Here is a 26,071-nt window from a genome sequence, read left to right as displayed (position 1 = left end):
CAAGCATATTATAGATACCATTTTTTAACCTGACACCCACCTGCAGTGTCTCTGCCTCCATATTACCTGGGAGTGGGAGCAGCGACCCCTTCGCTAGTGCAACTTCATTTTCTCTTTCTATTAGTAAACACATTTCGTAAATATAGTAAAACAAACCATAAATACCACCCTCTACCTGTCTACCATCCCTTTCTCTTTAAATTTTGTGTCGACAATGATTCCTCTCCCTAGTTTGCACCCATACCCTTGTTTTGACACTCTGGCATGGTCAAATTTCTTAGTTGGAATAAGATATCTTTATTTCAAAATTCAACCATCGTTTTTATTTTTTATTTTTTTACCAACGGTTGTAGGCCCTACTTGTACACAGACGCAGTGTTAGAAATTTGGATAGAGTATAGGATTACAATTTAATTTTAAATTCTTATTTGAATTATGATTCATGTGTAAAATTAAATTCAAGATGAAAATTATAAGAGCAGTGCAATTAACGTTCTTCGCAACTCTAATGGTAATCTTTCTTCTCCTCGCTTGTTAGATATCCGCAACAATAGTAACCACATCTCGTCCACATAAATAAGTTGGAAAGCAGATATAAGTCAATAAGCTAGCACCGAATGACAACCCCCTCTTTCTCATATTTTTATTGTTTGTGGAAATATACGTATATTCACATATCTATGCAAATATGAATTGTTGCAGGTATATAACTCTATAGGTTAGCTCCACACCTACTAAGTTGCACCTATTCAGTGAGAGTGCACTATGATTCGTGTGATCAGATATGGTTTAATCCATATTTAATTTAAAAATTTTACATAATAATTTCAGTTCAAATAATTTGACCAATATTTCTAACACACAACTCGTGTCATTCCCACACGAAGTGGTATATGATCTTTGTGAAGAAGCAATCCCACTACAGACTGCATTACATAGCAACGATAAATTTAAACATGATATCTTATTTTTAGAAGAAACAATATAATTTTTTTTATAATTTTATACTTTCAAAAAACGATTGAAAACATCTTAATTGCTTGGTTATTGATTGATGGTATTCTAATTGTGACTCGATTGTTTTATTGTTTGTATTATAATAATTTGCATTATTATAATCGAACTTCAATAACTGCAACATCCGTTACAATATCAGAATGGAATGTCTATTAATTTTGTCCGCTACAGCGTTCGCTATAAAAATGTTGTTTCACTGTAAATCGATATTTCTAAATAAAAAAAAAAATTTGTGCGAACGGGGTAGACATTCCCGTCTTTCTTATAAAACAAGATTTAATACGAATGTATATCTTTTATAATATTTTTTCTATTAATAAAAATATCGGTCTCTCTAGTTATCTTTTCGTCTAAACAGTATTATCAATGTAGCTTTCAATAGTGAATTTTGTGCATTTTCAACTCGACAATGTTTGACAAAAGGGTGCAATCTGGAGAGAGTAAGAAAAGGTGAAATTGTATTAATGATAAAGCGACAGTGTCCTCTTCCCCCCTAAAATTCCCCATCTACCAAACGGATAAGAACCAGATGTCACCCTCCTTGAGAGCTTCTTTCTCCTACGACACAACATTTCCCCAAATTCCAACCCACCTCCATTATTATTATTTTATTTATTATTATTGTTATTGAGACTTGGGTTGTGTATTGACTAATCTATTTTCATTCAAAAAAAAAGACTAATCTATTAACTCAAAGTTGGATTGTGGTTTGTACCACGCTGACAAATAAATTATTCAGATGCGGTTTAGTAGAATTAAAAATAATTCAGATATAATTTAAATTATACATTGAGTTTGGATGGGAGATCTCAGTTTTACAAGAGAGCAAAAGGAAAAGTTCACGAATTATTCACAAATAATTTGTAAAATTTGTGAATTATTCAAGAATAATTCAATAAAAATTCAATCAAACCGAATAATATGTCGTTCAGTTTGCCAACACTATAAAAATTAAATTATTCATGAATCTTATCACTATAGTTTGTATTGAACAATTTGTTTAACCCATTATGTATGTATTTAATATTACACTGTACTTCTTTCTAACATCGTTCTTTGATATTTTTACAATATTTCTCTTACTAGCCAATCTCTATAAAATCAATTAAACCTCTACGGGGCACATAACTAATTATTTCTAATAAAAATTGAAAATCAACTTATTCAACTATTTAACATCCACCAAAAATTCAGGAACCCATTTGTACAGAGTGAATTTTGATGCGTACAGCGTTTGAACTTTTGATGGACCAAAAGGCCCCTGTCTTGTTTCCCCCTTTTCTGACTGTCCTTCCCATGCCCGAGATCCCTGCCCTAGTGTACATCCCAGTGAAAGAAATATTTTAACCTTGGCGTGCACAGGCCCCAGCGAAAGGAATTTTTTATTTCCTTCTCCCCACACCCCCAACGAAATCCTAGAAGGCCCCAGCGAAAGAAACAAAGAATTTCTCCAGTTAAAGGTAAGTAAACACCAGCATTTATCTAACTTCCATGTATTTAACAGTAGCAAAAAAACACCAGCATTTGATCGAAAATTCTTCACATTTAGGCATTGTTTCGTTAAAAGAGGAGTTTTTTTTTTTTTTGAGATCTAAATTTGTTAGAAGCACTTGAATTTATTAGCATAATATTACCTTTTGATTAATAGATGGATGAGGAGCTTGAATTAGAGACCGAAGAGCTTAAATTACTCAATTCCAAATCTCCAACTCGTGAAGATTTGCACAACAGTGTTAGAGAATTTTACAAAACCCAAGGATATGTGTTAACCGTAGATGGTTCAAAACCAGAGAATCGTCAATCGCCCGGAGCAAGAGTATCGCGAAGGGGTCGAAAAGAGGAGAGAGAAAAACGTTGGGAGAATGGTCTAACCGAGTCTGGCCGTTAATCTATTCCGCTGCCCACCTTCGCTGTGGGAGCATTTTGGTCAGTGAAAAATTCAAACGCTGTACGCACATAATTTCACGCGGTAAAAATGGGTTCCCAAAAATTCACTCTCGAGTTTTGATAGGCCTAAATTATATACATATTCGATCTGATTTTTATCACGAAATAACACCAAATATCTTGTATTTTGAATATAAAGTGAATATAATACATCTAGGATCAAGTTACTACGTTTGCTTGGTTTTAATTTGCAGGAAATGAAGAAAAATTAAGAAAACCGAAGAAAAATGCTCAGTGCAGACACACGGTTTGCGATATGGCCGCAATAAGTACTTAGATGGATTTCTGGACGCATGCCAATTTTAAAAACATATAATAAGTTATTCATCAAAATCCGTGCGGACGCACGGATTTCGATGCGGACGAAATCTGGACGCACAGGAACAAACCGAGCCTATTGCGGTCCGCACTGTAGCACCAGTGCGGGTGGCCTGGTCCGCACTGTAGCAGAACGCATAACTGGAGCCTGATCTTAAAATAGCAATAACTTTTGACTCGTAACTCTGATTTAGGATTGCGACCACTTTTTGGAAAGCTAGCAAGAAGATCTACAACATGAGAAACTAAAAAAAGAATTTTGGAGTCGGTCGGATACACTAATCTCGCAGACAGCCAGAAATACACGTTTTCAACACGGTTTCTATTTTTGGCACATCATGGACACGTTTTTACAGTCAAACATGGATAAGACATCCTGAAAAATAAGCCAAATATAGCACCCACTAACTCCACTTCCTAGCCTCTTTATTGGGCATATCCCTTGGCTATAAAATGAGAGTTTAATTCCCATTCAAGGAGATATATCCATAATCATCTCTTCCCATCCATTATCTCATTCTCTCTCTCCACACATAGCGATAATTTCTGGTTTTGAACAAGGAAAAGCAAGGAAAAGCAAGGAAAAACAAGAAGAGAGAAGAAGGGAGAAGAGATCATTGATCAATCGGTTTTATTAATTTCTTTCCTTTGGAACTCTTTTATTCTTTTGACTTCATTTGTGTCTTAGCCATGACTGGCTAAGAGCTTTTCTAGGGTTGATTAGGGTTGTACTTGAAACTTTTGTTATGATTTAGTTGGTTTTATTTTATATATTCTTGTTCTTTGTTATGATCTATTCTTTATTTTAATTGATTGTGAAGACTTAATCGAAATCACATCAAACCCTAGGATTTAGTATTTGCAATTGAGAAATTGAATATTAGGTCCAGACCATAAGGAATATAGTATTTGATAGGCTAAGTACCGAGAGGTGACGCTTGTCTTATACGGGCTTTACCTAATAGTTTAGAAAATTGTGCCAAGTACCGAGAGGTGAAAGATAGTTTTCTAGATCAATTAGGACAGTAAGAACTTAATGACTTTAGATTAGAGTAGCCAAGTACCGAGAGGTGACGTTTATTCTAATTTAAAGACGGTATTAATATAGAGATATCACTTTGTACCTACAATACCCAACTGTGCCTTCATAAATATTAGAACAAAATTTATAAACCAATTAGTCGTAACATTAGTGGATAGGAACCCTAAGAAACCCTAATTTCTAATACTTGTTAAAAAACAGACTTTATCTTAAAAACTTTAGTTTAATTCAGTTTAATCACAATCAAACCAACCTTTTGAACAAACAAAAATCTTTTTATTTTCTTTTACTAAATTAAATTGTTAGGTTAGATTTCATATTCCAACTTGTCACTGTGGAGACGATCCCTAAGTACTACTCGATAAGGTTGTACACTTGCAACCGAATTGAGCGTAAATTAGGATTTATTACTTGTGTAGTAAAAATTGCATCAAGTTTCAAACCTGTAATGGGAACATAGAACCAATTATTAAGAAGAAATTAGCTAGATATAGTTGTTTTGGTTTTACATAACCAGCTAATTTCATCAATTAATTAGTATGCTAGTTATGTTAAAATTATTCTATTTAGTTTTCCTATTTCCTATCAAAGATTAGAATATTAGAGCAAAATCATATATAAACATTTGAGTTCAAAATGAATGTATACAAGGAGTTGAAGGATTTTGGCATACATTTCATACTCAATATGTAAAAATAAAAAATAAACAAAGTTTGGATTTACAAATAGATCAGGTAAAAATGAGTTTGGCTAGTATAACATCAATGTCATTTCAACTTATATAACACCAACTCTAAAACCTATCGAATCGACTTCAAACGGTGAATCCAAACCGTTCAAACCAATCTACTTCATTAGTTGTGCGTTTTCATGCAAAATTTATAACTTTTCGAATTTATTTAGTATTAAGTCAAGTGGTCAAATATGTGAGTTTTTAAGTTAATTTTAATACATTCATTTTTTCAATATTTTTACCGCTTGATTTGATACTAAAATAACTCGAAAATATAAAAATTTTGTATGTAAACGCATCACTCATAATGTAAATCGGTTTGAACGGTTTGATTAATCGTTCGAAGTCGATTTGATAGGTTTTAGAGTTGGTGTTATATAGGCTAAAATAACAATGATGTTATATTAGCCAAACTCGGTAAAATTCAACCGAGCCCGTTGTACACCCAAGATAGAGTCGCAGAGAAAGAGATATTCCTATTTTCTAGATGGGCTACTTAAATTCGCATTAAAAAAGAAAAAAATATATTATAGTTATTGGTAAGCTCTCTAGGTTTTAAATATCATTTAAATGTTTATGGCTATTTTTCAAATAGATAATAGTCAAATATATAGTTTAGAGTGATTTAGCCGATTAGTGTAAAAATTCAAAATAATAAGTTTAAAAGTTCAAAAGAATTATCAAAATGTATTAACTCGGTTAAAACACGCAACAATTATCAATATATGTATCTAAATTGAAATAGACAAAATGTGCACTCTAAAATAGTTTAGCCGCCATTCTACAATAATTTAATTGTATACACTACAATAGTTTCTGGCCCAAAACTCATATTAGGCCGGCCCATAAAAGTCTGCAAAATTGTATTTACACCGATTAGCGGATTAGGTCTTATTATGGGCCGGGCCGGCCAGGACGAACTAAAAACGTTTGACAAAGCTAATAATGAATTGTATTTATCAGACACCAACATTATAAATTTAAAATACAGACACTTCTCTGATAGGTAATATCACTCTATACTCCATACATCTAGCAACAGACACTGTATAGTGAAGAATTACAATTTAAAAAAAAAAAAATCAGAGTGACATACACAACGAGATCATTACGAAAAAAAATTGACTACTAATATATCAACATGAAAAAAAAATACAAACAATTATCATTGGATTATATACAAAACAAAAGAAATAATTAGGCCTTTTTTCACAACTAATGGATGTTTATCTTTAATAGCAGTAACCCACCAACTGTTGAAAACTTGTAGTAACTGAATAGCAGAGCTAAATTTACATCATCCAAGTATTAATTTCCACAGGTCCATCTTGATGTAGGTACACAACTCAAATAATGGCACCAATGGCAATGGTCATTTGCATTTTCTCCCTTGAAAAGCATCGCTAATCCGACCGTTAATCTGCATTAAAAAATTAAAAAATTAGCACAAAAGAAGTCTTAACAAATCAAAGTAAAAAAATATTAGAAAAAAAGAAGAGAAACTTACCCGACTACAAACAAAGCGAATGCAATTGCGCAGAGCACCCACTGATAAGCCATGAATTTCGACTTGGGTTTTCTTTCAGGCGGAAGCAACCGGCTCTCGTACCAACCGAACCGGGGTCGTATAAGTAAAACAAATCCAAGGAGAAAACCTGTCATGAACCCCCCGATATGTGCAAAATTGTCGACATGTGGGAGAATTCCAAGTGCCAGATTTATAGCAATAATGAACAGAAGCGTCATTAGTGCCGCAAGCTGCAACAAAGACAATTAAAAATAAGAATAAATAGTTTACAAGGGGCTACATATAAATGTTTCTTTGTAGAGGTGAAGAAACATGCCTTGTTGGTATATATGGTCCAGTTTGTAATAAGCTCTGAGAGCATTGCTCCAAGGAGGCCAAATAAAGCACCTGAGGCACCAACAGATATGCTATTTCTGATGAAGAGACATGAGAGAACACTGCCCCCGAGTCCCGAGAGAAGATATATAGCAGCTATTCTCACTGAAATAGAACAACAAAATATGAGATATATTTATTGCAAGCATGTTTGTAATTCCAATCTACTTATGTTCAGACAATCAGATGTGTATATTTTGTTTGGTTCTGTCTAACCGGTTTTAAACCAATCCAAGCACAGTTTTAAACCAAACCAAGCATTATGTCGTAATTTTTAAAGTTTTTTCAATGTTTGGTTTGAACGGGGGACGGGTTTCAAATATTAGATCACTTCGGTCTAACCAATTTCAAATATTTCTAAACTGATCTGAACTATTGAACCGGTTTTAAAAAATAAACCAAATCATTTAAAACCGAAATATCTCAGTTTCATTTTAAAACCGATTAAACAAGACCCAATGAACACTCCTACTTGTGTTTTTACTTCAACTTTGGGCTTTTGTCAAATAAATCAAATGATCAAATGAATAAACTTTCGGTACCAGAACACAAACGCAAAATCTTTGTTCATACCAGTCAAGAATAGCATAAATATTTTGCACCAAAAACCCCAAAAGCTGGTACTGTACTATACAGCACCATCAGAGCAGTACCAATTAGACAGTTGAAGGAGAAGAACAAAACTCACCGAATCCGAACTGTTGCTCAAGCCGAATTCCGATGAAAACGAGGCTGAGCATATTCGCAAGGAGATGAATAACACCGGCATGTAACCATATACAAGTCACCAATCTCCAGCCTTGGTGCTGATGCACCACTCGGTTCCAATCTAGCGCTCCTAATTTCTCTAATCTGTCAAAACATTCAATTAAACTAATAAGTCAAATTTTATACTTGAAAAATTTTTTCCTTAGACTGGCATTGACACTTGACAGTTATAAATAGTTAAATATGGCATTGTGATATTATTTTAGAGACCTACAATTTTTTCAATTTCTGTGATTAAAACCAGATCCACTTGCTCTATTTGAATTTTTTTAGTATTTACCAAATTTAATAATAGATCTAAGTAGAAAAAAGGGAAAAATAAAATAAATAAAAAGTTACGCGGTAGATGAAGGCCCTAGTAGAGGGTTTTGCCTGAGTGGCTGAAATGACAACCGCCGCATAAATTTGGCCACACAAGATCCATACGGATTGGGATTCGCCGGACAGTTATTTACATACATTGCCACTATGAACATTGCCACATTGGCGACTACAAACATTGGGACCACCCATGAGGTCCACTCGCTCTCGCCAGCTGACACGTGTCTGTAATCGAACGACGTCGAGTTATCCCCGGCGCCCCTTGGCTTGCGCCCGCCACCTCTCTCTATGTCAATCGTGGATGCCATCTTGAATCAGCTTTGTGCTGTGTTTTGTTTTCTGAAGCTAAGAAGAAGAAGAAGAGAGATGAGGGTTGTTGGATTAATTAATGGAGATGGAAGGAAACCGGGATTGAAGAAGTGAGAAAGGGGTCGACACCTTTTCTAAAATGTATCTCTTCTTTCTGAAATTCGGTTCCCCAAAAGTAATCCAATATTTGTGTTTTGATCATAACCGTCCGATCTGATCTAACGCGATATTAAGGGTCCGAATTTCTTATTCGACGGTCCTGATCAAAATTTGAAAAGTAGGTTACTTTAGGAAGATTTGAACTCTCCTTTTCCGGGAGGTTCCAACTTTTAATTGGAGGTGATCTGCAATTAAAGACGGAAGTTCTTATATGATATCTTGAGTAATAAGATTTCTGTAACGGACGAAACTAAATAAGATACTATGACCTGCCATACGAAATAATATTTTAGTTGGGGTTAGAGAAAATCATAATTGCATCCAGTTGGAGTACCATGGTCCATATGGCCCATGTGAATTGAGCGCGTACCCTCCTACAAAAAATGAAATAAATAGAGCGCGTAACCCAGTACGCTTTACTCGGACTGGTAGGGTAAAGATCATAACAAATTACATTTGGCTTCATGCAGCGCACCGGCTATAGAATAAAACAATACTCTATGTTCTTTGTGCACTGCATGAAGTGAAAAGTACTCTGTTAAAACCTTTACCCGAGTGGTACTGTAGTAGGTATTAAATGTTGACCGTTATCAGTGTGGTAAGGCGGAGATTCAAAATCGGGTACCAAGTCGGCAAGTACCAACAAAGTACATTGTTTTATTGAAAATAAAATAAAAATGAGTTAGGCTAACATGACACTAGTGTTATATCAAACTAAATAACACCACATCTTAAATTTTTATATCTGCTTTAAGATTCGTACAAAATGAAGTGCTTGAACAGTAAAAGCGGATATTACGAATCTTAAAGCAGATCTAAGGGTTTAAGATATGGTGTTATTTAGTTTGATATAACACTAGTGTCATATTAGCCTAACTCAATAAAAATACAAGTACATTGTCGCATGCGGATTCACGTCCTATTTATAATCGTAGTTCTGGACTTCTCGTCAATCGGAAATGTCTGTTCCAAGTTTTGTACAAATTTTAAATTTTTAGAAAATCACATGACGTATATAATTTAATTAAGCAAAAGCAATAAAAACATTTGCGCTTTAATAGAGTTTTATTCTTTATTTGTGTGTATGCGTATTAGGCTCAGCTTGAGAAGTCGCTCATTAAAGAAAATAAAAGAAAGGGAGGTGAAAAACTATCAGATCGAACCTGACCGATCTCGTTCATTTGTTCCGGAAGAGGAAAATTGAAGAAGGTCAGGAGGGGAGCGAAGGGGGAGAAAGAGTGAAGTTGTTGTACAAATTCTTCTAACTTTGTGCATTTGATTCATTTATCTCTGTGTTCCTTTCTTCTACTCTGGAGTTTTCTCAAGCAAAACTTTAAAATATATTTTTTTTACGCTTGATTTTGTACTAAATAATTCAAAATTTTCAAAATTTTGATTGTACACATAACATCAGTGATGTAAATTGATTTTAACAATTTGAATATGTCGTTTGAAACTAATCCGGTAAATTTTGAAGTTAAATACATCATACCCTCATAAAATTTTCTTCTAAATAAATGCATGTTTGGTTGATGAAAGTATTCATTTTTTTTAAGTTGACGAAAAGTAGCTGGAAAATATTTCATTTCAATTTAAGACTTGGAAAGATAAGTAAAGTAATTGATGTTCCTAAACAATCAACAATTCATGGAGATGATGTGATTTCACAAGTTTGACAACTCTGACATAATTTTTCGAAGCATTACAAATCAGACATGTTGGGTTACTTTTTTGAAAGGGATGCATATAATTGCGTGCAAGGAGGAGGAAAACGACATGGTGACATTTGGTCGCTTGGTATTGCCTTTGAAGGAACCATACCCAATTACTCATCATCATCAAATTTAAGACTTGTTTCCTTTTGTTTTCTTCTTGGATTGTTTTATTAGGAATCTTACTACTTTGATTTTAATGCTCAAATATATGACACGTATTCATTCATAGATCTGCCTCTTACCCCTCGGATATGATCATACGAGAGAGAAATTTTGTATCTCTTTTAGTATGAGATAGAGATTATATTTGATGTGAATATTAATTAGGGTATAGGTTTGATAGGCATCTGACTTATTTTAGGTACAAAAGATACCAAAAAAAAAAAAAAATTTAGGTACAATGAACTTCGAAATCATTTGATCTGCTTTAAGATTTATGTATATCCGCTTTAATTATCTTGTGTACGAATTTTAAAACAGATCCGAGAGTCTTGAAGCTCATTGAAATCTAGAGTAGGTCGGATGGTCATCTAACATTTCTAATTAAATAGTGAACTTGCTAAATATTTATATTGAGAAAAATATATTAATATATTAATCGTTAATTAAGCTATATTTAAATTGTCTTGCAATACCTTTATAAGTTATAAGAAATCTAAATATTTATATAAGCAACATATCTATAAATATGTTCAACCAATCTTTCAAACTATTCTTAAATGATACAATTTTAATTTTAATTTGTCAATATATCATATTATCCATTGTTTGCCAAATTTAGCCTGTTAAGCTAACTAAATGCGTTTCAAGCAATTTCTATTATTGATATGAAACTTGTAATATAATCAGAGTTGTTAGTTGTAATATTACAGCAATCAAATACCCAAATTTAAATATTGCTGAATTATTATTTTTTTTAAAAATCCAAATTCATAAATTGTCAAACTGACTGACGTTGGGAGAGAAATTTAAACAAACAAAAATGAAGACACATAATTATACAATAAAAAAAAATCATAGAATTTAAACAAATAAATTGTCAATTAGTTATTATGCACGGTTGGCGTTTGCATGCATCAATTAAGTTTCAGATGGGCATGAGATTTTCATGTTGTATCAAAAGTGGAGCATAATTTTTGTGACAAAACTACTATATATATATTGTTGTTTATAAGGTGTGCTTATTTAAAGCAAGTTGCAACCACTCCAAATCATTTATAATCTTTAAAGTAGTAATAACAATTATATAGGAAATGAATATATTAATTCACAACTAAATATTATAAGAAAAGTAAAACAGCTTTTATTCTAGTGATTGATCAAATAATAATATTTGTCATATTGGAGATCTTTAAAATTAATCTGTTAAGTAGTTCTTATGAATATTTACAGTTGAAAGGATTTGATTTAATTTTTATCTAAAAAATATTAGAGGAAATCAAGACAACAATTGTGGTTGGATGTAATTATTATCGGTCTTCCATAATCAAGTTTTAAAATACGTGATATAATCAAGTGATACAATCAGCACAAAATTTGTAATGGATTGTTGTCAAAAGTATAAGTGAATTGTTAATTAATAATTTAATTCAAAATAATGTTCTTGTTACATTACATGGTTTGTAATATTTAATTGACATTTAGATGTTAACCATAGAGAGATGATTTTTCGTAGTAATGTATTAACTAACATAACGGATGGCTCCCTCATTTATTTTTTAAAATTTCTATATTTTAGTTGAAACATACATCCAACATTTATGATATATTCATTTATATATGAAAAAATATTGTTCAAATTAATAATTTAAAGTAGAAGATGTGTTATTTATTATTTATATTTTTTAATTGAGTTTGTTATTTCTTACAATAAGACCGCGTGAATTTCAATAATTCAATCCTTCTAAATTTAGTTCAAAACTAGACTAATCAGTTAATTTGTTGCGTATAATACTGATCTAAAAAGAAGAAGAAGAGGAAAACAAATAAAAAGGGGAATGAAAAAGGAACCCATGCTTTTGTTAGTGTCTCGTAAAAGAAAATTTCTTTCTTGTCTCGACAGCGCACAATCGCGTGTTAGATAGCTGACATATATATGTGGTTTGGTCTTGATTGTTCAAGATACATTGATTGCTACATCAAATTATATATATAAAAGCAAATGAAAGGTTTCGAATAGTAACACTAGCTACTAAGTACTAAGACTACTAACACCAATTTAAGCTCAATATTAAAGTCAATAAACTGAATAATGAAACATACGAATTGAATACAAAACTATTATTCTTATTTTTCCAAGTTGGCGTTTTATTCGTTTGTCCAATCCTTATTACATTCCATACCACGTGTAATTTGTAAAGATGAGATTTTATTTTTGTTAGTTTAATGGATAAACAAATAATTTTTATTAACTAAACGGATAAAAATTCGGATAAAACTATTTCATATCTGTTATTTTATAAAATAATTAAAAATTAAAATTATATAGTTGTATATTCATTACGCTTTGTTTTTTTGTTTGATTTATCTCGTTTTAACTTAAAACTCAAAATTATATAGAATGTGTACATACATGATGCACAATATCTGAATTGTATGGTATGGAGAGGACCCAATACCAATATGAGTAGCTGAAAATAAGCTACGATGTTGAAAATCAAATTTACATACGGTGCGTTTGGATGTAATTCTGAGAATAGCAAGAATAACGTTAATCTGGAGTTAGTGTTATTCTATCGTTTGGATGAATTAGCAAGAACAACGCTAACTCCAGAAATAACTTTATTCTTAAGGTGATCCAAACGTAAAATAATGAAGAAAAATAGTCACTATTGACTAACTCAAAAATAGTGTTAATCCCATGCTATTTTTAACGATCCAAACACAACCTTAATGCCATATGGTACATATATATTTTTTATTCTTAAAAAAATGTTTAGGTCAATGTTTAACATTTAACCCAATATGATACATGTATAGACACCCCTGTTTGCTCTTTTTGGTCATTGATAATGCCTGTCCTTGTTTTTCTGATTAAATGACAAATTGACATGGGGTAGCATTTTTTATATTTTCCATTTTTCTAACTTAACCATGTATAATATGAACATATGTATCTTCTAATTAATTTGATGGAGCACTTTCATCTATATCAGAATTTAATATTCATCTTGACGGTGAAATTAATTCGCATGACTTTTTGTATGACAATGTTTGTGCAATAAATAGTGATGTACTTATTAAAAATGATATGATGAGGTAGTATATATTTTTTTAATTTTATTCTTTCTATATTAGTAATGTTGTTGCATATGTCTAAAATAAATGAGTTTTAATGACTAATTTGTATAAAATATATAATAAAACTAATTATTATATTAGTGTTATTCGTTATTTGTCCGTTATTATTTTGTTATTCGATAAACTTAACAGATAAAGATAAAGTTGAATAAAATCAATTCTTAACAAATAAAAATGTAAGATATAGATATGATCAATTTTTAATTTGTTATTATAACCATTAACACCCCCTAACCATGAATTCACATCCCCTAAGGTTTCCGGACTTAGTACAATTGAATCGGACGGCTCAAATTTGTTCTATTTAATTTGGCACGAATCTCAAAGCATATATAATACTATCTCTCTGCGCCAATCCAAGCAAACATCGGCTGAGAGTAAATCTGAGCCGTCCGTGTTAATTGTGATGAGTCAGGTACCCGGGATCCACCATGAATTCACCGCTAAACCACCTTGGAAAGTTCGCCAAAATTATTTCGGGTAGAAAGGTAATTTTGTTTAGTGTTGACTAGTCAAAAATAAATTATCGACTAGTTATAATACATTGATTGTAATAATGGTTGCAATAATGATACTCATTATTTTTTCAACCTGTACTTAATATTTCACAGAGTTTATTCAAAATTAGTTTGCTGAACTAAATAAATGCGTTAGTTACAGAATTTTGAAAGTGTGGTCCCTTGAGAGTTAATACGATTTTAGGGACAAATAATTGTTTTTTTTAGATAGGTAGAAAATAATGTGGGCTTCTTAAGGAGTCAGGAGATAATAAAACTTGAGCCCATAAGATTGTAATGGATATTTCGGCCCAATAAAGAATGTGGGCCCAAACCAACCAGCCCAGTTAAAATTATGCATGTATTAATTGTTTCATATCACTAATTGATTAAAGCTTCTTTTAGTTCATTTTTGTTAATAACAACATCACGCAATTTGCAAACAAGTCCACAGGGGAAGAATTCAAATTTGAAATGCCACTATTTGTGTAATCCATTTTAAAATAACAGAATCTGTTGACTAGCATGTGTTGAGTATATACACTATAAAATATTAAAATATTAGCATGGATCTGGCTAGTATCCTACTAAGTGGATTCCTAAATTATATAGATTTGCATTTGCATGTGCCCGCCTCAAGCTCAAGTGCTCAAGTCAAAAGTATTGTTTTCTTCTTTGTGGATCTGAAATGCAATCATCAATCAATGGCGGGCAGGGGCAGCTCAACCAAAACTTCACCTACTATTCTTGCTTTCTACCTTTAATACTTTATTTACAAATCACAAATCACAAATCACAGGCACACTATTCTTGCTTTGCTTGATTGCTTGAGATAATGTCAAGAATATTATTTTTCAAATATTCAATTCAGCCATGATTTTGACTTATTATTTCGAGGATGAAATGACAAATTAGATGTCAGAACTCTGACAGAACCTTTTTATTTATTTATTTTTTCTGACAATGTTTGGTAAAATTACACACACCTCTCTTTTTATACTGGAAAAGCGAACAGCTTCGAACTTCCTTTTGCATGTAAGATGTAAATCATGTGATTAAATTCCAGTTTATTAAAGCAGAATAAAAAAAAAAATTGCTTGAATTGTAAACCACAATTTTAAAACAAGTTGAAAGTGTGAAGGAAGAAGTATTATTAAACAACTTTATTATTATAATTTGAAAGGAGAAGCGTTAAGAGATATTTTGTAATTAGAGAGCTGGTGGCCCTAGTTAAATTACTGCCTAAGCAATCATGATTTATTATATTTCGTTAGTTGCGTAAGAATTTTTTTTTTATCCTTTTATTTGTATTTCCACGTGGAAAATTTGATCAAAATCACCCAACTTATTATCTGTAAAGATACGTACATATTACTCCTTGTCAGTATCTTATCTTTTCTAAACACACCACTAGTATTTTATCTGTACTTTAATACATGTTCAAAATTCAAACAAAAAATAGAAGCAAATTAAATTAAATATTTCCATCTTTAACAGTATTTGTCTTTTTATAATTTCTATTACATCTAAATAGAAAGGTAATCAATATTTAGTGATCAAACATGTTAATTACTTTCTTATTTTACATAAACATAAATAAATAAATATTATCAGTTAATTGTTTTTATCGTAACATTCATATGAAGAAATTGTTAGAAGAAAATCAATATAACGAGTGTTCAGTGAACTAAATACATTCTTCAGCACAATAAATATCAATATGTTGCCATATAAAATTACAATTATATAATTTGTTATCTTAACTAATTAAAATCCAACGAACTAAATCACAACTGTTAACGGATCAGGATATCTTCGTGCTTAATATAAGAAGAGAGATATATTTCAATGCCGGAATCCAGTATTAGCATACCTACTTTTGTGTAATAAAAGAGGAACTAATTAGTCATGACACAAGCCAATCATAGTAAAGCATGTTAATACCAAAGAAGAAACAAAAGAGGTTTAAGTTTAATTAATTCAAAGCAATTAACAATAACAATTAATTGGTGATTGTAGCAGAAATGAAGGCGACAGGCTAATTAGTCATGCCTAATTTATATGTAATCAATGCAATAATCCAAACTACGAATGTGACATAATCAGAAATATAACCTAAATATGTAGCAAAAGATGCAGAGAGATTGATCACACACGGAACAACTTTGCCATGTATTAATTAATAATTTGATTCTTCTTTTTTCATTCATAACAAATTATTAGACTGTGATCATGATCGTCATCCAGCCGTTCATCATGACCATGATCATGATCGTCATATTATTATTTTAATTTATTGTCGACTAAGGAGGAGGCATGCGTCCTTGACTCCTTGTATTAACGCTGATTGGAACATGCAAAATGTTGAAAATGCTGGACTCAAATTGAAAATTGAAAGGGAAAGAAAGAAATGTTTTGTTTGCGGAAAGATCTCGGAAGAAACAATGTGAACCTAAACTTTGTCTCTACTCAACGTATCTTTATTTATGACTTATTTATTAATCATTCCCATAACCTCAACGGCAGCCCCATCACATTTATATTGCGTGCTCCTGTTCTTTTATTTAATTCCAAAGGCAATTCTTCAAAAAAGAAAAACAATCCCAAGTTGCCAAACATTTTTTTTAAGGTGAAAATCATTATCTAGTCTTGTAAAATATTGTCACATTTTTTTTGAAAAAAAAATAAAAAATATTTTTTTATAACATTTTCAATCAAAATATAAGTGATATCTTATTATACTATAATATGATTACAACTAAAAATTACAATTACAAATAAATCTGTTTCTATTGATAAGACGTGTTCATCCGTGTAGTTTTTGCAAGAAGTTATAATTTTTGAAAAATCTCAATGTAAATATTGTCACATCATACTCAATTTGGTATCACTCAAAATGATGATTTTTTCACATAAGGTTCATTTTTTTTTTAGTAAAATGCTACAAATTTGGTAGTTAAAAGATCTAGTTGGTGCCCTCTTCTCGCTTTTTCACATACCTATATTATTTTTGTTCTTTTACTTTGAAGGTTGGCTCATCACTAAAAAATTGTTTTATAAGAATTTTTTCCATTATTATTTTAAAATAAGTGTAATGATATGCGACTTATACTTTAGTTTGTAAATAATTTTTTTTCAATTTAACTACACTCATTTTTGTTGATTTTTCTCAAAGTATTTTTTTCATAATATCAAATGCGACTTTTGTTGATAATTTTTTTTTCAATTTTTTGGTAAATTTACATGGTCCGATGGACTCTTTTAGTTCTATCTTAATAATAATATCATGCTCTCCCTAACATTTTTCCGAAATTTTATTAATATCCTCAATTAAAATTTAAAAAGATACATAAATACTCTCAATTTTTTTTAAATGTCCCAACTGTCAGGATTCCTGACATTTCAGACATAATCGTCATAATTATTGGCGGTTGGAGCATTTAAAAAAAAGTTCAAGGGCATTTGTGTATTTTTTTAATTGAGAATATTAATAAAAATTTCGGACATTTTTTTAAACAAACTCTTAATCACTTTGGTTCAAACATTAAGTGATACAACAAGGGACAATGCCCTGCGTTGCCGGATGCTAATTATCTGCGGCAACAAGCAAAAAAAGAAAAGGTTTGTTTCACTTCCACATGGGTCCCACATCTTATTACTGTTCCCACCAGGCACCCACCGACTAATTCCCAATCCTGCATTCCTGTTTATCAAATAGGAATTCATTCGCAGCTCCAAACCAACGGTAAAGAAAATTTCATGACAATTCAACATGTATTTGTTATTAGCTTATTATAGTTAGTTCAACATAATATAAAATTATATCGAGCTTTGATCTCGAAGTTGATAGGAATTTGATATGTTACTTATATAAGCATATCATGACATATATACTTATAAATTAATTTTTAAGATCCAAAGAGTCGACCCAAACCGTTCAAATCGATCTTCTTTTTTAGAGCTTGAAGATTTTTGTGTACTTCTTAATGCATTATTTTATGAAAGAACTTCATTTTAAAAAATAAAATAAAAAATAGTAAAGATTTCAAAACAAAATGTAAAATTTGTTATCAAATCACATTTTAATATGGAATCATGTTGAATGATTCTGATTAACTGTTTATATAACTTATAAGCATATGTACTGATATACTTTTATAAATAGCGTGGCTAGACTCAGTTCATAGTATATAACTAGTTTTGAGCTAAAAACAAGCTTATCTTTATTGATTAATCATTGGGCTAATATAAGCCTTACAAAGCACTCTTACAAATAACCCCCTTAATTATTTCATAATGGCCTATTCACCGATAGGTCCTCAAAACTATTATAATACGACAAACGTAACAACACTCCCCCTCAAGATAAGCCTATGGACGAAAGATATCCACTAGGCCCATCTTGTCACATAGTCTTGACAAATCTAACGCACTAAGCCCTGTAGTGAAACAGTCAGCCACTTGCTCTCTAGTAGCTACATGTCCCAGCTCAAGTAGTCCGCTATTTAGCTTTTCCTTGATGAAGAACTTGTCGATCTCCACATGCTTGGTCCTATCATGCTGCACAGGATTATTGGCAATGCTAATAGCTGACTTGTTGTCGCACCACAACTTCATTTGGGCCCCTCAATCCATCTTGAGTTCCACCAGTAGTGTTCTCAACCACAACATTTCAGAACATCTAAAGCCATGGCCCTGTACTCCGCCTCGGCTATGGATCTCGCAACCACCGACTGCTTCTTGCTCTTCCAGGAGACCAGGTTGCCTCATACAAACATGCAATATCCAGACGTGGACTTCCTATCATCAGCACAACTAGCCCAGTCTGAATCACAATATCCCTCAATATTCAAATGCCCATTCTTACGGAAAATCAACCCCTTCCCTGGTGCATTCTTTAGGTATCTCAAGATCAGGTACACAGCATCCATGCGACCCTTCCTAGGGTCATGCATGTAGCGACTCATGACACTCACCGCAAATGAGATGTCAGGACGAGTGTGGCTCAAGTAGATCAAGCGACCCACTAACCTCTAGTATCTCTCCTTATCAACTGGCTCTCCTGCCTCAGCACTCAACTTAGACTTCTGATCGATAGGAGCCATCGCAGGCTTGCACCCTAGCATACATGTCTCAGTCAGCAAATCTAGCATATACTTCCTTTGAAATAATACAATCCCCTCTGCACCACGAGCTATCTCAATCCCGAGGAAGTATCTGAGTTGCCCCAAGTCCTTCACCTCAAACTCCTTACCCAATCTCTCATTCAGCGAGGCAATCTCACCCTCGTCATCACCATTGATAATCATGTCATCCACATACACCGCAAACATCGTAATGTGAACTGCACGTTGCCTAAAGAACACTGTATGGTATGCCGATATCTCATGTCTACCATAGCCCTTCTAAACCTATCAAACCAGGCTCGAGGGGACTGTTTCAGCCCATAAAGAGATTTCTTGAGCCTGCACACCTTACCTTCCGTTTGTTTTTTGCCAAAACCTGGTGGGACCTCCATGTACACCTCCTCCAACAAATCACTATGAAGGAAGGCATTCTTCACAACGAGCTGGTGCAACTTTCACCCCCCATTCGCTGCTAAGGAAACAAGTGTCCGTACTGTGCTCATCTTCGCCACGGGTGCAAAGGTCTCATCATAGTCGATACCATAAGTCTGACTGTACCCCTTCGCCACCAATCGGGCCTCGTAACACTCAACCCGACCCTCTGGGCTTTGCTTCACAGTAAAGACCCACTTGCATCCAACTGCCTTCTTGCCTGGTGGTAGTGACACAAGCTACAGGTTTTGTTCTTAGCTAGAGCCTCAAGTTCCTCAAGCATGGCAGCTTTCCACTTTGGATCCTCTTTAGCAACCTGCCAACACTTAGGGATAGAGACAATGTCCAAAGATGCAATAAATGCTCCATGTGCAGGTGATATGTGAGAGTAAGAAACAAACTGGGCAATATCATGTGGGACACCCGGGAAACCATATCGATCAGGGGGAACTCCCGCATTGACGCGAGAAGTCCTCCTTATCGATAGGGGAGTGGGAGGAGTAGAGAGAGGAATCATATCACCTATGTATTCTGAGTCTATGGATGGTGTAGGTGTCTTAGGAGTCGGGGTAGGCAGGGACAAGGGACTTGGCACAAGCGGCACTGTAGGCACGGTTCCCTCATTCTGCTTTCTTCTCCTCGTGTACACTCTCAGCTCTCCCTGAGCTTGAGTTCCACCATTCTCGAGACCATTCCCTCCCTGTTCTGGCACAACAACCGACTCCACAACGGCCGACTCTTCAACAACCGGTGTATAAGGAGTCTCAGTCACACTCACCATCCTCCTCTCGCTACCATCACTGCTACTCTCCCCCTCTCGCGTCATACCTCCTGTATCGAGCGAGTCTCCAAAAGGTGATGTAACCTGAGAGGAGTAGTATGACTCATGCTCTCGAAATGTGACATCCATACTAACGGATAACCTCCTCGCCACGGGACTCCAACATACATAGCCCTTTTGGGTGGCCGAGTATCCCACAAAGATACATTTGATCGCCCTCGGATCCAGTTTTCCCACATTCGGTCTGTTGTCCTGCACAAAACACACACAACCAAATATTCTCAAAGGAAGACTATCACCATTCTCACCTTTCAATATCTCAAATGGAGACTTCCACTCCAACACACGTGAGGGTATCCTATTGATTAGCTGCGCAGCTGTCAGGACTGCTTGCCCCCACAAGTGCTTTGGTACATTCATCGAAATCATCATACTCCTCGCAACCTCAAGGAGATGCATGTTCTTCCATTCTGCCACCCCATTATGCTCTGGTGTGTATGGACACGTGGTTTGATACTGGATTCCCTGAGAGGACAAGTACTCTCTGAACGCATTGTTCGTGTACTCGATCCCATTGTCAGACCTCAATACCTTCAATACTGCCCCATATTGAGTCTGAACCCCTTTGTGGAAATATTTAAAACAAGCAAGCACATCATTCTTATTTTTCATCAAGTAAAGCCAAGTCACACGAGAAAAGCAATCAATGAAAGACACAAAATATCGAAATCCATTCACAGAAGTTGTGGAACAAGGTCCCCACACATCAGAATGTACCAAATCAAAAATACAGGAGCTCCTACTACTTGAACTAACATATGAACTCCTGGTGTGCTTGCCAAACTCACAAGCATCACAAACAAGTTTCTCTTTATTAGCCTTTTCAAACATAGATGGATACAAACGACTCAAAAGACTAAAAGAAGGATGACCCATACGCCTGTGGTGAAGCAACAACAAGTCCTCTACACTACTCCCAACTCCTCCAGATCTCTCCACCATAGATGAAAGGGCTGAGTCCATCCCCTCTCTATCCAGGAACCACGAGCCATTACGCCATGTGTCAGTCCCAAGCCTCCGGCCCGTCCCCTTCTCCTGGAAGACCACCTTGGGAATATCAAAAGAGACAACACATTTTAGTTGAAGAATAATAGCACTTATGGATAAGAGATTTACAGGAAAAGAAGGAGCATGCAAAACATTGGACAAAGTCAAGGAGTTGGTACATCGCACAGTACCCTTACCCACCACGGGCTGGGCCGTACCATCGGCTGTCTGAATACTCTCGGGGACTGCCAGGTGAGTATAGGAAGAAAACTCTCCAGCAGTACCCGTCACATGTCTGGAAGCACCAGAATCAACAATCCATGGTGAACTAGTGGTGGATATAGAGGCAAGAGCGTGTGTGTCACTAGTACCTGCAACTGAATGAGCATAAGAGGCAATGTTACCCGAGGTGGATGCATCCTCTACCGCGCCTTTCTGCTTCCTCCTAAGTAGCTGGGAGTAGGCTCTCAAGAGCTCCTGATCCTCCGCAGAAAGATCCTCATCATGCACACCCCCTTCTTCCTCTTCGCCTGCTACCATCAGGTTGTTGGGTTTTGTCAGGTGTTGTAACCGGAAACCCCTTTTAGGCTTAAGTTGCGGAATGACCGTAGAACAAAAATTTCTACGGCCAACTTAAGCTCAGGATTAAACGGGGTATGTCAGGAAACTTTCCAAGGCGGTCCACCTTCAGTATTCCTTTGGCATCAAAACCCAATTTAATCCTTTTACAGATCTACTCCATGATTGATTTCTAAAACTTTAATCTACTTACAAATTAAATAGATTAATATAACATATTTATACCTTGTTTCCAAATCACAGTTGGAATGCAGACCGAGCGAGTAGAGCCTCACCAGGGAAGGAATCGACTCGGAGTATCACACGTGTGATACCTCTATCGGTTATCCACCAGGACTAACCGGAGAGCGGTTTATTTCTTCTGCCAGAAATACCGTAAACCGCGGAATTCTGCAAAAACACTATTCACGGGGAAAAGACGAAAACCCGTAAACACGAATTTTCGGTTGCTCAGTTTCATCAATATGCAAAACTGACATACCGCTAAATTCGGTAAAACACTATTCATCGATCCCGTAAATATTCTCCACAACAACCCGCAAGATTATACGTCAACTACGTATAACTTTCTTTTCTCAACCGAAACACTATTTGGGAGAGAAATCGAGAAAGAGAGAAAATACCGATTCGTTTCTGCACGAAAAGATACATGTGAATGTGCATATGTATATATGTGAATATATCTTTCTCTCTCTACCCCTCCACCCCTATTTATAGTGTTTAGATTCGGTTGCAAAAGACCAAAATGCCCTCCAAGTTCGGCCTATTTACAAGATATGCCATTGACACCTCATCCTTTTATATGTGAAATGACCAAAATACCCCTTCCACACCCTTCCACATTCTTCTCCATGCTTCTACACATGCAAGGTGGCATAGGTGTGAAATGACCATTTTGCCCTTGTGGATAGGATTGATGACATGTCATCTGGATAGGATCAATGACGTGTCATGCGGATAAGCACGAATCTGAAAAGACCCGAATGCCCTCGGCCCGAACACAAATAATATTCGTATAATTATTCTGAACAATTATATATATATTTTTCTTTCGGTTATTTGTTTCGGTATCGATGACGTGTCATCTGGATAGGATCGATGACGTGTCATGCGGATAAGGACGAATCTGAAAAGACTCGAATGCCCTCGGCCCGAACACAAATAATATTCGTATAATTATTCTGAATAATTATATATATTTTTCTTTCGGTTATTTGTTGTTTCGATAATTTATACAATGTGTCCTGCACATTTATAAATTAACCGGTTAACTTTTATACAACGTGTCATACACGTTTATAAATTAACCAATGTTTTTGCTTGTTATTTTTACATAACATTTATAATTTAATTATAACACGTATAATTAATTATAACCATCTTAATATTAATTATAATCAATTTATAATTAATCAGTAAGATTCTCCGAGTAGCTCCTATATGGTGTGACCCAATAGGATCTGTGTTATGTTGGTAAACAGAGTTAAAACTGTTTTAACTTCTGTTAGTCATGGGTGGCATCTGGCAACACATCATGACCATCCAATTACACAGATGATGCTGTACTGTACAATATCACGATCCAGTAAACAATTTACTTGTGTCTGTTCTTCTGTCTCATAGCTATCAGATTAGTTTCAAGGTAGATGTGTGTCATCCTTGCTAACTTAATCTTTTCTTGATCTTGAGCAGATTATCAAATATAATTACTCTTGTAATTATACCGCTAGCAGATAATCTTACTCTATCAAGGGGCCCAGTGATGCTATAGCTCGTATAGAGATACGAGGGACAAATAGTATTCTTGGTAAACTATCACTTCCTCAGCTAAGCTATACATATGGAAAAGCTACCGTTATGACTGCTTTTTACGGACAGCGGTGGATAACAATCACACATACATATTTCTCAGTGGGAACGATAAATACCTCATACTGTAGAACGTGACACTGAATGAAAACATAAATGACACGAACACAATTCTATTTAATGTTTCATTCGGGGTCTGTCAAATACCATGTTTCTAAAACATGTATCTATGTGATTAAAATGACATCTCGTGTCAGGTGGTTTGTAAAACTTAACCATCTTTTAATCCACATACTAACCTTATCGCGGTAATTAGTGTTCCTGCTAATTACCTTGGTCAGTGACCTTTTAAGAGTATATATCATCTATATTATGGAGTTTCACAATTTCAGTCATGAACTCGAAATGATCCATAAATTCAATAATACTCAAGGCAACAAAATGCTATATAAATAAACATTCAATTCATGAACAAAGCTTTATGATAAATTATCGTATTATTGACTTCTAGATTATTACAAACTAACACAGGTTTGCCCGGTAGCCCCCTCTTCGACCTCCTCTACGGCCACGACCACGACCTCGATCTCCGGACTGTCCGCATCCCCCAGGGTTCCTCACCTTTGGTGGCTTAGTGCAAGCCGACTTCAAGTGACCTACCTCTCCACAGTTGTAGCACTCTCGGGTCTCACCCCTAGACCTGGTACCACCTGAGTTGGAGACGGCTAGGGCTGACTTCGCCCCTGAAAGTCCCCCTGCTCTAGTCTGTAGCCTGATTCGGGTCTCCTCCTGTATCATTGCCAAAACTGCCTCCTCAAGTGAGGGAATTTTCGGCTGAGCTAGTAACATCGCAGTCCTCTGCTCGAATGCTGGAGCCAGACCCCTAAGGAACCCCATGGTCCTATCCTGCATGCAAGCCTCAGTCTTCCTACACACAGGATCAGGGCAACACAATGTCCTCGTGCAGTAGTCATGATCCAGCCATAAGTGCTCCAGCTCTATGACATACCCCTGCACAATCCTCTCCCCCTGTACACAAGCAGCGATCTCCCCTTTGATCTGGTAAACCCTCAGGTTGTTCCCCACTCCATCATAAGTCTTCCTCAGCTTCTCCCAGACACACCTCACATCCTTCATACCATCAATATTGGCTGCAATCGTGATGCGCGCAAAAGCGTATGCACAAAGTTTCAGTACAAATAAGATGTACCTTTTAAACCTTTAACACGCGTTTGAGTTGAATTGCAAGTGCACAATTCTATCAAAGTAGTATTTGAGGTATCGATCCACAGGGAGTACGTTAAAAACTTAGTTTAAACTTTAATAATAAATTTCAGAAAATACAATAAAGTAAAGTGCAAAAAAAGTAAATTGGGGGTTTGTTCTAACAATTCCTAAATTTGGGTTCAATACCCGCATAGAGAGTTTAAAACAATAAAAGTAAATGAATGAAAAAGAAAGGAATTGGTTTGTTTTCAAGATTTAGAGATCTAGGGGTCTTTGGTCTACATTCCCTTGCTAACTATATATATTCGGTATTTGTTTAAGTTCATGTATGATTTGATGAGGTTTCTAACCTAATATGTCATTAAGGGTCACTTTCGTGAATTAATAACATGCCTAGGTAACTCGAACTTGTCGATGAAGTCCCCCACCCTAGTTACCTAGACCCATTGAGCTCTTGTTAGTCTCTCCTCTCCTCAAATATTGATACTTCACGATTAAGTCCTTCATACCAATACCCGATTCGATTTGAGATGTCCTAATTAGGGTTTGCCTTCACGGTTAGGTCCTTCACCAAATTCCTAACCTTAATTTCTATAGTTCCGGCTTAGATTACAAATTGGTTACAATCCTAATCTAAACCTAGGGTATTTGCATTCATAATTTGGTACTCTCCTCTCGTCCTAACTTCTTTGGATCCTTTGACAAAGAGATACCAAAGCAGGATTACTACAATTTCAAGTACTAATTATGTAATTAACACAAATGATAAATCACAGAAATTAACATCAAATCCCATAAAACAATCATAACAAAGACAAATAACCGAATAAGATACAATTAAACAAGTTCATGCATTGACCTAAACCCCTAGAGAGAGAACTACTCCCTCATGGAGAGATCCATTACAAAAATTGGCAAAGTAAGAAGAAATGAAATAAAGGAAGTAATTACACCCTTTGACAAATCAAAAACCTCTATCTTGCCGACTTCTTGCTCAGGAAACCCTTCTTCTCCTTGCTTGAAAGCTTTCCTTTTCTCCAG

The 26,071-nt window shown here is 34.7% G+C and overlaps 1 protein-coding gene across 1 annotated transcript; it reads right to left on the bottom strand.

The window, feature by feature from the left end:
- Positions 1 to 6,170: 6,170 nt before the first annotated feature.
- Positions 6,171 to 8,464, bottom strand: LOC144549604 (RHOMBOID-like protein 2). The gene is made up of 5 exons (XM_078298383.1): positions 8,068 to 8,464; positions 7,649 to 7,812; positions 6,902 to 7,065; positions 6,565 to 6,815; positions 6,171 to 6,477 (listed from the first exon to the last, which is right to left on the bottom strand). Exons 1-5 carry the CDS (start codon positions 8,355 to 8,357, stop codon positions 6,366 to 6,368), a joined length of 981 nt encoding a protein of 326 aa, XP_078154509.1. The 5' UTR covers positions 8,358 to 8,464; the 3' UTR covers positions 6,171 to 6,365.
- Between the last annotated feature and the right edge of the window lie 17,607 nt (positions 8,465 to 26,071).

This window comes from Carex rostrata, chromosome 35 (genome assembly GCF_964058835.1).
Source record: "Carex rostrata chromosome 35, lpCarRost1.2, whole genome shotgun sequence".
Classification (NCBI taxonomy): Eukaryota; Viridiplantae; Streptophyta; class Magnoliopsida; order Poales; family Cyperaceae; genus Carex; species Carex rostrata.
Note: the sequence above shows the minus strand (reverse complement) of the source record. Positions and strands in the feature narration are given on the sequence as shown.